At 37.5% G+C, this 12396-nt stretch overlaps 2 protein-coding genes across 2 annotated transcripts; both read left to right on the top strand.

The window, feature by feature from the left end:
• On the top strand, positions 224–1564 carry LOC110265288. The gene is made up of 6 exons (XM_021108216.1): positions 224–556; positions 631–763; positions 896–951; positions 1057–1108; positions 1268–1305; positions 1540–1564. Exons 1-6 carry the CDS (start codon positions 312–314, stop codon positions 1562–1564), a joined length of 549 nt encoding a protein of 182 aa, XP_020963875.1. The 5' UTR covers positions 224–311.
• On the top strand, positions 1356–2531 carry LOC107612236 (mitochondrial adenine nucleotide transporter ADNT1-like). The gene is made up of 3 exons (XM_016314038.2): positions 1356–1662; positions 1806–1921; positions 2143–2531. The coding sequence occupies exons 1-3, from the start codon at positions 1612–1614 to the stop codon at positions 2306–2308; spliced, it is 333 nt and encodes a 110-aa protein (XP_016169524.1). The 5' UTR covers positions 1356–1611; the 3' UTR covers positions 2309–2531.

A 12396-nucleotide genomic window follows, 5' to 3' on the forward strand; every position in this document is an offset into this window, starting at 1 on the left:
CAGTGACTATAACCCCCTCCTAATCTAACCTAACCACCGCCACTCATCTAACCTAACCACCCCCACTCCCTAACCCAAACTCAGTTCCATCCTTCAGAAAAAAAAAAGAGAAAGACAGAAAGAAAGAAAGAAACGAAGGCAAGAAAAAAGGAAACGGGGAAGGGGAAAATCAGGGAGGAAGAGATCGCCGGAGAGGAGCCGTCTCCGCGCTGCTCAGGATCGTGTCCCACTCGCTACCGCACCGCGCTCAGTGTCGTCCTTGCCATCGCAGCCGTGTCGTCATCACGCACAAGAGGAGGAGAAGGGGAGCGATGGGGAGAAAAGGAAGGGATGACACCGTGACTGGGCTTACCACCGTTGCGTCGCAGAAGCTTCCAGTCCCGTTGCCGCCATTCACGCTGTCACCTCCAGCCCTCGCCGTTGCCATTCATGAAGAGTGGAAGAGAGAGAGAGAGAGAGCTCGAGAGCAGAGGAGAGAAAGGGGAGACCCGTGCTCAGCCACCGCCGCGACTCTGCCGCTGAGAAGCTCCGCTGCCGCCACTGAGATTCACCATCGGTAAGGGTTTTTGAGTTTGGTTTACCTTCATTTAAGATTCCAAAAACCTTATTGTCCCTGCGTGTTGGTTTTAGTCACCATCGAAGAAGCTTCAGCCGCCACCGTCGATTGTCACTGGGGAACAACCGCCGTGCCTCTGGTCGCCGGAATCACGGACTGGAGAGAAGGGGGCTGCCTCTCCTATTGCTGCTATTTCGTTCTTTTATCGTAAGCGGTCTTTGTTTCCAATTCCATTGAATTCATTTCTGTTTTCGATTCCATTGAGTTTAAATTCTCTATTTTGCTGTAACCATGGTCACTGTTGCTGGAATTACTGATGTCGCTCTCGGTGCTGATTGGATTAACCACCATAGCTATTCTGCATCACCTTCACTTTCCATTATTTCGGTGCTGATGTGAGTTTTTATGAATTTATTTTATACTTTTCCATCATCGAAGAGGTAGATATCCCAATTTTATCTTCTGTGATTAAATGAATGTTAATTTGTTTTGTAATGCAGCACTACTTTGAAATGCAAGATGGGGTTATTCACGTATATCCAAATAAAGACTGTAAGTAATTAGTAATACACCAAGTTTCTTGTAGTGTCTGATTTGAACTACAGAATATAGGGAGCAGTTTCATTTAACAAGTTTCAGTTTTTTGTTCATTGCATCTGACATATTTTTAAGTGTCCCTGTCCTGTTTCACTGACTATTGTTTTCTCTTAGATCTATACTGCAGCTGTATCAGCAAAAAACTGGAAATGGTATATCCGTATTTATTGTTTTCTATCCCCATCTGGTTTTTTGGTGTTGGGCAAGAGGGATTGCAGATTTTAGTCTCCAGTTACTGCTTTCTCATTAACTGATATTTTTACAGATGTACCTATAAAAACTTAACGATGAAAATTAATAAGTAGCACTTTTCTCAATCAAAGAAAGGAAAGGGGCTGGGGGTGGGTTCAGTTATAAAACCCTGTTTGTCTAATTGTTTTTCTTAGGATTTTGGCAGAGGATCTCAGCTGACTCCTGTTTTACATCTTGGAGCTGGAGCATGTGCTGGAATAATTGCCATGTTCGCAACTTATCCAATGGATATGGTTCGAGGCAGGATAACTGTACAGGTATATCTTTACCTTCATTTTTTTGTTTACCAATTGCTTAGTTTGCAAATCACATAGAGAGAAGATATAACATTGGTTTTCTTCGTGTTGTTTGTGCTCTACTGCTCTTAATATTTATAGTATGCTTTTTGTTATATTTGCAGACAGAGAAGTCCCCTTACCAGTACAGAGGGATGTTCCATGCTTTGACAACTATGCTTAGGGAAGAAGGCCCACGTGCTTTATATAAGGGTTGGCTTCCTTCAGTCATTGGAGTTGTGAATAATCTTTTCATTTTTACTTCTTTACAAAGTTGATGATTATAGTCATGATCATAATGGCAAATATGACAAATCTTAATATTGTGCTTGGGCAATTCATGCAACTGATATAATTAACTCCCTAAAGTTCTCCACCCCCTCCTCTCCTGCTGTAGTGGCAGTAGTACTGTTATTAGAATTAATACTTTCTTATTTTTAATTGTTTTTCCTATTTTCCAGGTTCCATTGTAGGTCTAAACTTTACTGTTTATGAGTCTTTGAAAGATTGGTTAGTTAAATCCAATCTATTTGGTCTAGTGCAAGATTCTGAGTTGAGTGTGATAACTCGCCTGGCATGTGGTGCTGCACCTGGAACTATTGGGCAAACTGTTGCTTATCCCCTTTGAAGCACCTTTAGATTGAAGGTGTGAGTATCATTTTAGAGAAGCCAATCCATGCATGTTGTTAGAATTTTAATTATTATTTTTTTAGGTGTTACATATCATAGCCCATATTGTTAACGTGGTTTCTCAGCCTGGGAAATCGTGGAATAATTATTGATTACTAGACCATATAATATTACTCTACTTAACAACATTATTTCTTTTAATGTGATCATAAATGTTCCGAGGAAATGGAGTGTTTATGCAGATGTCTTGATTAATTTCCAACACCTAGACTACATGTGTCAGCTTTCTGTTTCACTTGGGTTTTAGGTTTTTTCAGCACTTAGATTTGTTTTACAAACCAACTGCTGCTTTCATCTGCAATATCAAATTCCCTCTTCAGGTGGCTAGCTTTCCATTTGATGATCATAATTGCCCACCACTTCAACTGGTTATCTCTTTCTGTCATAGTGCATACTCGTGGTTGAAGTTAGATATTGAGAATGTTGTGGTTGTCCACTGTAAGGCTGGAACGAACAAGGTTGATGATTTCTAGTCTTCTATTATTCTTGAAGGTGAGTAGTATCTAAACATTTTCTTCTAAATTTAATGAACCTGCTTTACATTTACTCCATCTTTCTTTTTATGTTGCTCAGTTTTATTTATATTTGGTAAGTTAAATGTGCTGCAGTTCTTTCCAATTGCTGAGGAGTCAATGGATTACTATAATCAGAAATGATATGTTGATGGAAAAGGACTTGTTCTGCCCAGTCAGATTGTAAGTTCGGCTTTGCTATGTCCTAATTCAGCCAAAAATTAGGGATTCTGGAGTATTACACTCTTGCTTCTTATGTCTTACTTTATCTTTTGTAACTTAAATATGTTTTTTGTTCCCTTGTTGATTTTGCTATTTCAGGGAAGCTGTGAAACATTTTGGTCCTGGTCCTAGTGTTCCTCACAGCCATACCAAGCCTTATGTACGATCTAAGGGAAGGAAGTTTGAGAAGGCTAGAGAAAGAAAGAACAACAAAGGACTTAGTGTTTAAGTTGTATTGTTTCTGTATTTTTCTACCATTTTTAGTTTTGGAATTTGAACTCGAAATTTATTTTGTATTTAAATATTAGTTTATTAATGTATAAAATAATTAAAGCAAAAATTATGTCACTAATAAAAATTGTCTTGCAATAAAAATTGCATACTATATTTATAGGTTTGGTAATAAAAAAGGATTGAAAATTTATATTGTGTAGTAATTAAGATCAAGTAAGAAAAAGAAATTTTTTTTTTAATTTAACAAGCCTTTCGCCACGCTTTTAAAGCGTGGCCGTATATCTCCCTATCGCCACGCTTCAAAAGCGTGGCCGTATCTCTCCTTATCGCCACGCTTTTGAAGCGTGGCCATATCTCTACCTATCGCCACGCTTTAAAAGCGTGGCTGTATTTCCCACCTACAGCCACGCTTTTACAAGTGGCCGTTTGTAAAAAAGCGTGGCAAACAAAAAGCGTGGCAATAGGCTGCAAAAAGCGTGGAGATAGAGCAACCACCACCCATTGATAGGTCACCCTTTCAAAAGCGTGGCGGTAGCTCAAAAAGCGTGGCAATAGACGTGTTTTCTTGTAGTGTCGTCTTCTCAAGGAATTGCAGGGAGGTTTTCTTATTATTGGTTATGAGTTTTGTAAATTGGGGGTTTTGAAAGTAAGGAACAAGTAATTTAAATGACAAGTAAAATAAATATATAACTATAAAATAAACTCTTGGCAAGGTATGAAAATTCGGAAGTCCTATCCTAGTTATTCTTATGAGAATTGAAGTTAATCCCACTTAGTTAACCTTTACTAAAGCAAGGAAAAGTCAAGTAAACTAATTAGTTAGATCCTCAAGTCCTAGCCAACTCCTAAGGAAAGACTAGAGTTAGTGGGATTCCAGTCAATTAGAAAACATAACAATCAATCACGATAAATTTGATAACTCAAGAGCCTCCAGTTAATCAATTAAAGCTAAGAATATAAAAAAAAGGCTAAATAAGAATTAAAAATCTGAAATACCTCAAATTATTAATTAAGAAAATCCTAACATGAAGGGTTCATAAGCCAATTGGGCAACATAAGTCAAATACAAATAAAAGCATTAGAGTATATAGAAGTAAAAGGGAAACATAAATTAAAGGAACATTGAACCTGAGAAGGAGTTGAAATAATAAGTTGAAATAATAAAGTTGAAATCCTAATTCCTTTAAGAGGAATCCTAATCCTAAATCTTAAGAGAGAGGATAGAACCTCTCTCTCTAAAAACTACATCTAAAACTAAAAATTATGTATTATGAAGGCATGATTATGAATGGATGCATTCTCCCACTTATTAGCCTCTAATCTGAGTTTTCTGGGCCGAAAACTTGGTCAAAAACAGCCCAGAAATCGCTGGAGAAGAAATCTGTCACGCTGATTTTCGTCACTGCAATGCATCCGCGTGGAGCCCGCGTTCGCGTCACCTAGCGTCAGGGCAACTATAGCATATTATGTATCAAATCGAAGCCCCGGACGTTATCTTTCCAACGCAACTGAAACCGCATCGTTTGGACCTTTGTAGTTCAAGTTATGACTGTTTTAGTGCGAAGAGGTCAGGTTAGACAGCTTTGCAGTTCCTTCAACTTCTTGTATTCCTTCCACTTTTGCATGCTTCCTTTCCATCCTCTAAGCCATTCCTACCCTGTAATCTCTGAAAACACTTAACACACATATCAAGGCATCGAATGGTATAAAGGAAGAATTAATATTAATGAAATTAAGGTCAAAGGAGCATGTTTTCAATCATAGCACAAAATCAGGAAGGAAAATATAAAACATGCGAATTGTATGAATAAGTGTGTAAAGAATTGATAAAAACCACTCAATTGAGCACAAGATAAACCATAAAATAGTGGTTTATCAACCTCCCCACACTTAAACATTAGCATGTCCTCATGCTAAGCTCAAGAGAAGCTATAAGAGAGTGAGAGGAATGGTAGAATGTATGAAATGCAACCTATGAATGCAACTAAATGCATAATGCTTTTTCCTACTTGGTTAAAAGTAAATAAGCTCCTCAAGACAAATATAAATCAGATTTCACTAATTCAAATTATACAATAAAAGACAAGTAAACTTGTAAGAAGATAGCTCATGAAAGTAGGGAACATAGAATCAAGCATTGAACCCTCACTGGTAGTGTATATCACTCTAGTCTCTCAAGTGTATTGGGTAATTCACTCTACTCTTCTCTAATCATGCTTTCTAAACTTTGTTCTTCATCTAACCAATCAACAAATATTTAGTATACCAATGCAAACATCATGAGATCTTTTCAGGGTTGTAATGGGGCTAAGGTAAGGGTGAGGATATATGTATGGCCAAGTGAGCTATAATATGAATCTTTAATTAACCTAAGCTCTCACCTATACACACATTCTATATTTTAAATTCATGCCTAGCTACCCAAAATTCCTATTTTTGCATATCATACTCATGTATCAACTTTTCTTTAATTTTATCACATATGCATTAATTTTTCATTAACTTAACATTGGGGTAATTTTGTCCCTTTATTTATTTACTTATTTATTGAATATATTTTTTTTTGGATTTTTTTTCCTTTTTTTTCCTCCTTTTTTTATAGAAAAATAAACATAACTTATCAATGCACATGGATTTTTAATTTTTCTAGTCTCACATGAGTAGTTACCCAAATTCCTAATATTTTATCAAAGTAGAAAAACATAACACATTCCGTTATTAACCCATGTTCTCGTAGTTTTCCCACACTTAATTGTTACACAATCTCTATCTTAAGCTAACCAAAGATTCAATTGGGGTATTTAATTATTTTTCTGCTTAAGGCTAGTGATGTGGTTATAGAACAGAATAAATGGGGATAAAAGGCTCAAGGTGGCTAACAAGGGTGATGTAAAAGGTAGGCTTATTTAGGATATGTGAGCTAATAACAAATAACGGCCTCAATCATATGCAAGCATGTAAATACACTAAATAATGGACATATAGAATGGAACAAAGCAAAGATTGCAATTATAGAGAAGAAAACACACAAGAATAAAAATTTATGGTTAAATAATGTAACCATGTAAATAAGCTCAAAATCTCACAGGTTGTGTATTCTTTGGCTCAAAAACCATGTTCCAAATACAACTTCAAACAAATTTAACACATAGAAAATTTTAATTTTTTTTAATTTAAATTAGTGAAATTTTTTAAAAATAGGATCTTAAAAAGAAACTTATTATTTTTCAACTAAGTAGTACTTAAATGCAAACAATCAACTACACATGCAATCTATTATGCAATGCAACAATGAACTAATGAAGAAAATAAGACATTGGTGTTGAGAAGAGAATAACTAACCCATGGAGATCGGTATCAACCTCCCCACACCTAAAGGTTGCACCGTCCTCGGTGCATGCTAAGATGTACAAGTGGACGGACTGCTCCAACTGATGCATTTCTCTATAGATTGTGCAGATTGACTTGCCTGTCTCCCCATATAGAAGTTCTTCCTTTTCCCTTTCTCGGTGGCCATCCTGAAAGAAGAGGAAAAGGGAGAAAAGTAACCCAGAAATAAAGATAAGAAAAATAAATAAAATATGAGTTGGTAATGCCAAATAGTAAAGGTCTCAATTACATGGTAGCTACAACATGTAGTGAGAAAACAGTAGAAGCATACGGCATATCAATAGTGCAAGAATTGCAACAATGGGTAAGAGGGTGTGGGTAATGCAAAATAGTGTAAGTGCATATCAATGCAAAAGGAATATCAGTATTATAAAAATTAGCATTGACTTATAAATAATAATACCCAATTAGGGTAAAACAAGTCATGAAGCACCAGAATAATTCAAAAAGATGTAACAGTTGAATGAGAAAATTTTAACACCAATGAAAAAATAATAATTTTAGAAAAGAAAATAAAAATATACCCAAAATTAAAATGCACTGAATAAAAGTATGCAAATGAATTAAAATAAAATAAAATGAAAGATAAGAAGAATGAGAAGGGAAAGAAGGGAAGAAGAAGTAAGTAAGAAAGGAGGGAGGAAAAATTAGGATTGGGGAAGAAAAGATAAGATTTTTGGCGCTGATTTGGATAGGCTATGCGGCGGAGGCGACGCGGACGCGTGAGTGACGCGGTCGCGTGGTGCGTGATAAGGTCAGGTGACGTGCACGCGTGGGTCACGCGATCGCGTGACCTGATTTGTGCGATTGGCGCGAGTGCAGCCTCACGTTCGCACAACTCTCTGTTCGAAACTCTTTTTGCCAAATTTTTGGGTTACGCGGTCGCGTGGTTGACACGATCGCGTGGATGGCCATTTCTGGAAAACGACGTGGCCGCGTGGGGAACGCGTTCACGTGGGAGGGCTTGGGCTTCCAGCACGAGTCCAGCCCTACTCCATCATAACTCTCTGCCATACACCCCCTTTACGTCGATTTTACAGAGCCACGCGTTCACGTGGGTGACGCGGACACGTGGGGAAGCTATTTTTCAAATGACGCAGCCGCGTTGGCGATGCGGTCACGTGGGCATATTTGTGCCTAAGGCACGCCTCCAGCCACGCTTTTGCGTGACTTTCTGTTCACTTTCTTTTCTTCCTAATGCACCTGTGATGTGGACGCGTCGGCAACGCTGTCAAGTCGCGTGCGATTTTTTTTATACAAAATGCAGAATGCAGTATGCAGATGTTATGAATTATTCTAGGTTCAATGAAATAAAATAAAACTCAAAAACAAACAAAACTAAATAAAATTATAATTGGAAAAGGAGCGATCATACCATGATGGGTTGTCTCCCACCTAGCACTTTTAGTTAAAGTCCTTAAGTTGGACACTTGGTGAGCTCCCTGTTATGGTGGCTTGTGCTTGAACTCATCCAGGAATCTCCACCAATGTTTGTAATTCCAGTATCCTCCGGGATCCCAAACTAGGCGCAGAAAGCCTTCAAGCAAGTTAAAGCAAGTGACAAAGCCCCAAGAGTGTTGATTGCCAGAATGAATTCCGGGGTCCCAAACCTTGCTTTTGCACCCGTCTTCTTGTTGATCGTTATGATTCCATCCGGGTAGTAAGCAATCTGAATTCTCACTAAAGCGGCCAAACAACTTCCTAGACCCATTCAGTTGAGCTTTGCACTAATCCTTGCATTTAAACTTTGAGCACACAACCATGTTGAACCTTGCTTGACAACTCCAACCACTAACTATCTTTCTCTTACTCTTAATACCACAAAGAGCTCTAAGTTGACCATCCGTCTCCAGTAGCCCATATTCAAGTGGAATTAGAAAGCTAAGGGATATGAATTTTACCCACTTAAATGTTGTGAAGGATGATGGCAACTTAGGGGGAGGTATTTCTAACAAATTTGCAAGCTCCACTCCCTTGTGCTCTTCTCTGACAAGTTCCACCTCTTTGCAAGCTTCTTCAATTTCAACATCTTCCTCTTGGTAGCTTTCTTTCAATTCAATCTCTTCTTCATTGCTCACCAAGGGCATGGGAGGTTGTGCCTCTTTTTCTTGAATCTCCATCTCTTGATCAACCTCTTCCAAGTCTTTAGCCATGACATGCCTTGGAGGTTGTACACCCTCTTCAACATCAAATGCAACCGTCTTGGAAGGAGGCTTTATGTCTTGACTTTCCCATGGAGGTTCAGCATCTCCCAGGTCTTCAACCACTTCTTCCTCTGCAACTATTATGGCTTTGTCTAGTAGTTTTAATATAAAATCGTACTCATCCTTGATGACTTTCCTTCCATGACAACTCCTTTCAACTATTCTTTCATCTTCAAGGGTCTTTCCTATCTCCACATTTTGGGTCTCCTCTTGCTCTAAGACAAAATCAGACTCCTCCTTGATGTCTTCCTTCACTAATTCTTCAACCACTCCTTCGACTTCAAGGGTCTTTACTACCTTCACCTTTAGGGCCACCTCTAGCTCCTTATGAAGTATGGATTCGCGAAGATGATCCCTTCTCTCTTGTTCCATGTCAATAGCATCATTGGGATCATGTTGCTCTTGGATTGATGGATGTGGGTGCTCTTCCTTGGATGGTGGTGATGGGATGGAGAGATCATTCTGTGGTTGAAAATGAAGTGCACTAGAGCTTGAGGGTTGATTGTTGAAGGTATTTGGTGGTCCGATTTGGGCGATGAGAGCTTGTATAGTAGAGTTTAGATCGGTAAGTGCTTTCTCCATGGAGGTTTGGGGTGGATAGGAGGGTTCATTTGTTGGGAGAAAGGATTCATGGTAGGAAGGTGGTTCATCTTGATAATGATAAGGAGATGGTGTATATTGAGGTGGTAGTTCTGTGTATGGTTCATTTGGCTCATCGGGTGGTTGGTATGGTGGATAAGGGTTAGAGTCATATGGAGGTGAATGGTAGAAAGGGGCTTGTGAGTGTGGTGGTTCAAAGCTATGTTGAGGAGGTGAGTCATAGGTATATGATGGGGTCCACCATATCTATCGTCTTGGTATGCACCTCGGAATGGCTCTTGACTATAGCAGTTTGGTGGGTGTTGGTTGTTGTGAAAGGGTCCACCATAACAATTGTTTTGGCATACATTGTAGGATGGTCTTTGTCTGTGGTATTGTGGAAGGTTTTGCTGCCGGAAGGATTGATCAGATCCTCATGGCTCCTTCCATCTCTGATTGTTTTGACCTTGATGCATGTTCCTGTTATAATTTTCATTCCTTGCAACAACATTGGAACCAAACTCAAAGCGATGGGGTGAGAACTCATAATAGCAAATAAAAATTAAAAACAAAAATTAAAACAAATTTAAATTAAAAGGTTATTGAAATTTAAATTTTGAATTTGAAAATTAAATTTTGAAATTTGAATTTTGAAATAAGATAAGATAAGATTTTGAAAAAGATATGATTTTTGAAAAAGATTTGAATTTTAAAATTTAAAACTAAGATAAGATAAGATAAAAATTTTAAAATAGAAATCTGAAATTTTTTCTATGCAAATTTCGAAAATTCAATTAAAATAAAGAGAAAAGATAATTTTGAATTAAATGAGGAAAGAGAAAAACAATAAAATGACACCAAACTTAAAATTTTTAGATCAAAACGAAGAAAACAACTAAGAACAACTTGAAGGTCAAGATGAACACGAAGAACAACTTGAAGATCAAGATGAACACCAAGAACAAATTTTTGAAAAAATTTTTAATAACTAAAATAAAAACCAATAACCTCTTAATTTACGAAAAAGAAAAAATAAAAACAAAAATAAAAACAAATAAACAAGCAAAAAGCAAATATTTACAATAACCAATAATAAGGCACACGTTTGCAATTCCCCGGCAATGGCGCCATTTTAAAGAGCGGAAGTTTGACGGTTTAGAATTCATAATAAATTCTCGTTGCAAGTATAGTTTCTAAACCGAACAATCATCCTTTCTTACAAACATTTTGGTTGTCACAAGTAACAAACCCCTAAATAAATTGATAACCGAAGTATTTAAACCTCGGGTTGTCTTCTCAAGGAATTGCAGGGAGGTGTTCTTTCTATTGGTTATGAGTTTTGTAAATTGCGGGTTTTAAAAGTAAGGAACAAGTAATTAAAATGACAAGTAAAATAAATAAATAACTATAAAATAAACTCTTGGCAAGGTATGAAAATTCAGAAGTCCTATCCTAGTTATTCTTATGAGAATTGAAGTTAATCCTACTTAGTTAACCTTTACTAAAGCAAGGGAAAGTCAAGTGAACTAATTAGTTAGATCCCCAAGTCCTAGCCAACTCATATGGAAAGACTAGAGTTAGTGGGATTCCAGTCAATTAGCAAACATAACAATCAATCACGATAAGTTTGATAACTCAAGAGCCTCCAGTTAATCAATTAAAGCCAAGAATATAAAAAAAAGCTAAATAAGAATTATAAATCTGAAATACCTCAAATTATTAATTAAGAAAATCCTAACATGAAGGGTTCATAAGCCAATTGGGCAACATAAGTCAAATACAAATAAAAGCATTAGAGTATATAGAAGTAAAAGGGAAACATAAATTAAAGGAATATTGAACCTGAGAAGGAGTTGAAATAATAAGTTGAAATAATAAAGTTGAAACCCTAATTCTTTTAAGAGGAATCCTAATCCTAAATCCTAAGAGAGAGGATAGAACCTCTCTCTCTAAAAACTACATCTAAAACTAAAAATTATGTATTATGAAGGCATGATTATGAATGGATGCATTCTCCCACTTTATAGCCTCTAATCTGAGTTTTCTGGACCGAAACCTGGGTCAAAAATAGCCCAGAAATCGCTGGAGAAGAAATCTGCCACGCTGATTTTCGTCACTGCGACGTGTCCGCGTGGAGCACGCGTTCGCGTCGCCTAGCGTCAGGGCAACTATAGCATATTATATATCAAATCGAAGCGCCGGACGTTAGCTTTCCAACACAACTGAAACCGCATCGTTTGGACCTCTATAGCTCAAGTTATGATTATTTTAGTGCGAAGAGGTCAGGTTGGACAGCTTTGTAGTTCCTTCAACTTCTTGTATTCCTTCCACTTTTGCATGCTTCCTTTCTATCCTCCAAGCCATTCCTGCCCTGTAATCTCTGAAAACACTTAACACACATATCAAAGCATCGAATGGTATAAATGAAGAATTAATATTAATGAAATTAAGGTCAAAGGAGCATGTTTTCAATCATAGCACAAAATCAGGAAGGAAAATATAAAACATGCGAATTGTATGAATAAGTGTGTAAAGAATTGATAAAAACCACTCAATTGAGCACAAGATAAACCATAAAATAGTGGTTTATCAGTCCGTCTCAAGCTTCGATGACTTAGCCAAGAAGTTTCTAGCCAGATTCTCCATCCAAAAAGATAAGGCTAAGCACGCCCCAAGTTTATTGGGAATCAGGCAAGGAGATCGGGAAAGTCTTCGCAACTACATGGAAAGATTCAACAAAACATGCCTAGACATACAAAGCCTGCCAACAGAGGCCGCTATTATGGGCCTCATCAAGGGCTTACAAGAGGGACCTTTTAGCCAATCTATATCGAAAAAACACCCCACATCTCTGAATAAAGTGCAAGAACGGGCAGAGAAGTACA

Source organism: Arachis ipaensis, chromosome B08 (genome assembly GCF_000816755.2).
Source record: "Arachis ipaensis cultivar K30076 chromosome B08, Araip1.1, whole genome shotgun sequence".
NCBI lineage: Eukaryota > Viridiplantae > Streptophyta > Magnoliopsida > Fabales > Fabaceae > Arachis > Arachis ipaensis.

Excerpts from the sequence above, each read along its gene's own strand:
- LOC110265288 (XM_021108216.1), top strand. The coding sequence starts at position 312 with ATGGGGAGAAAAGGAAGGGATGACACCGTGACTGGGCTTACCACCGTT. Across the intron at positions 764-895 it reads TGCTATTTCGTTCTTTTATC|ATTAACCACCATAGCTATTC; the intron begins GTAAGCGGTCTT and ends GGTGCTGATTGG. Across the intron at positions 1,306-1,539 it reads TCAGCAAAAAACTGGAAATG|GATTTTGGCAGAGGATCTCA; the intron begins GTATATCCGTAT and ends TGTTTTTCTTAG.
- LOC107612236 (XM_016314038.2), top strand. The coding sequence starts at position 1,612 with ATGTTCGCAACTTATCCAATGGATATGGTTCGAGGCAGGATAACTGTA. Across the intron at positions 1,663-1,805 it reads GAGGCAGGATAACTGTACAG|ACAGAGAAGTCCCCTTACCA; the intron begins GTATATCTTTAC and ends TTATATTTGCAG. Across the intron at positions 1,922-2,142 it reads CCTTCAGTCATTGGAGTTGT|TTCCATTGTAGGTCTAAACT; the intron begins GAATAATCTTTT and ends CTATTTTCCAGG.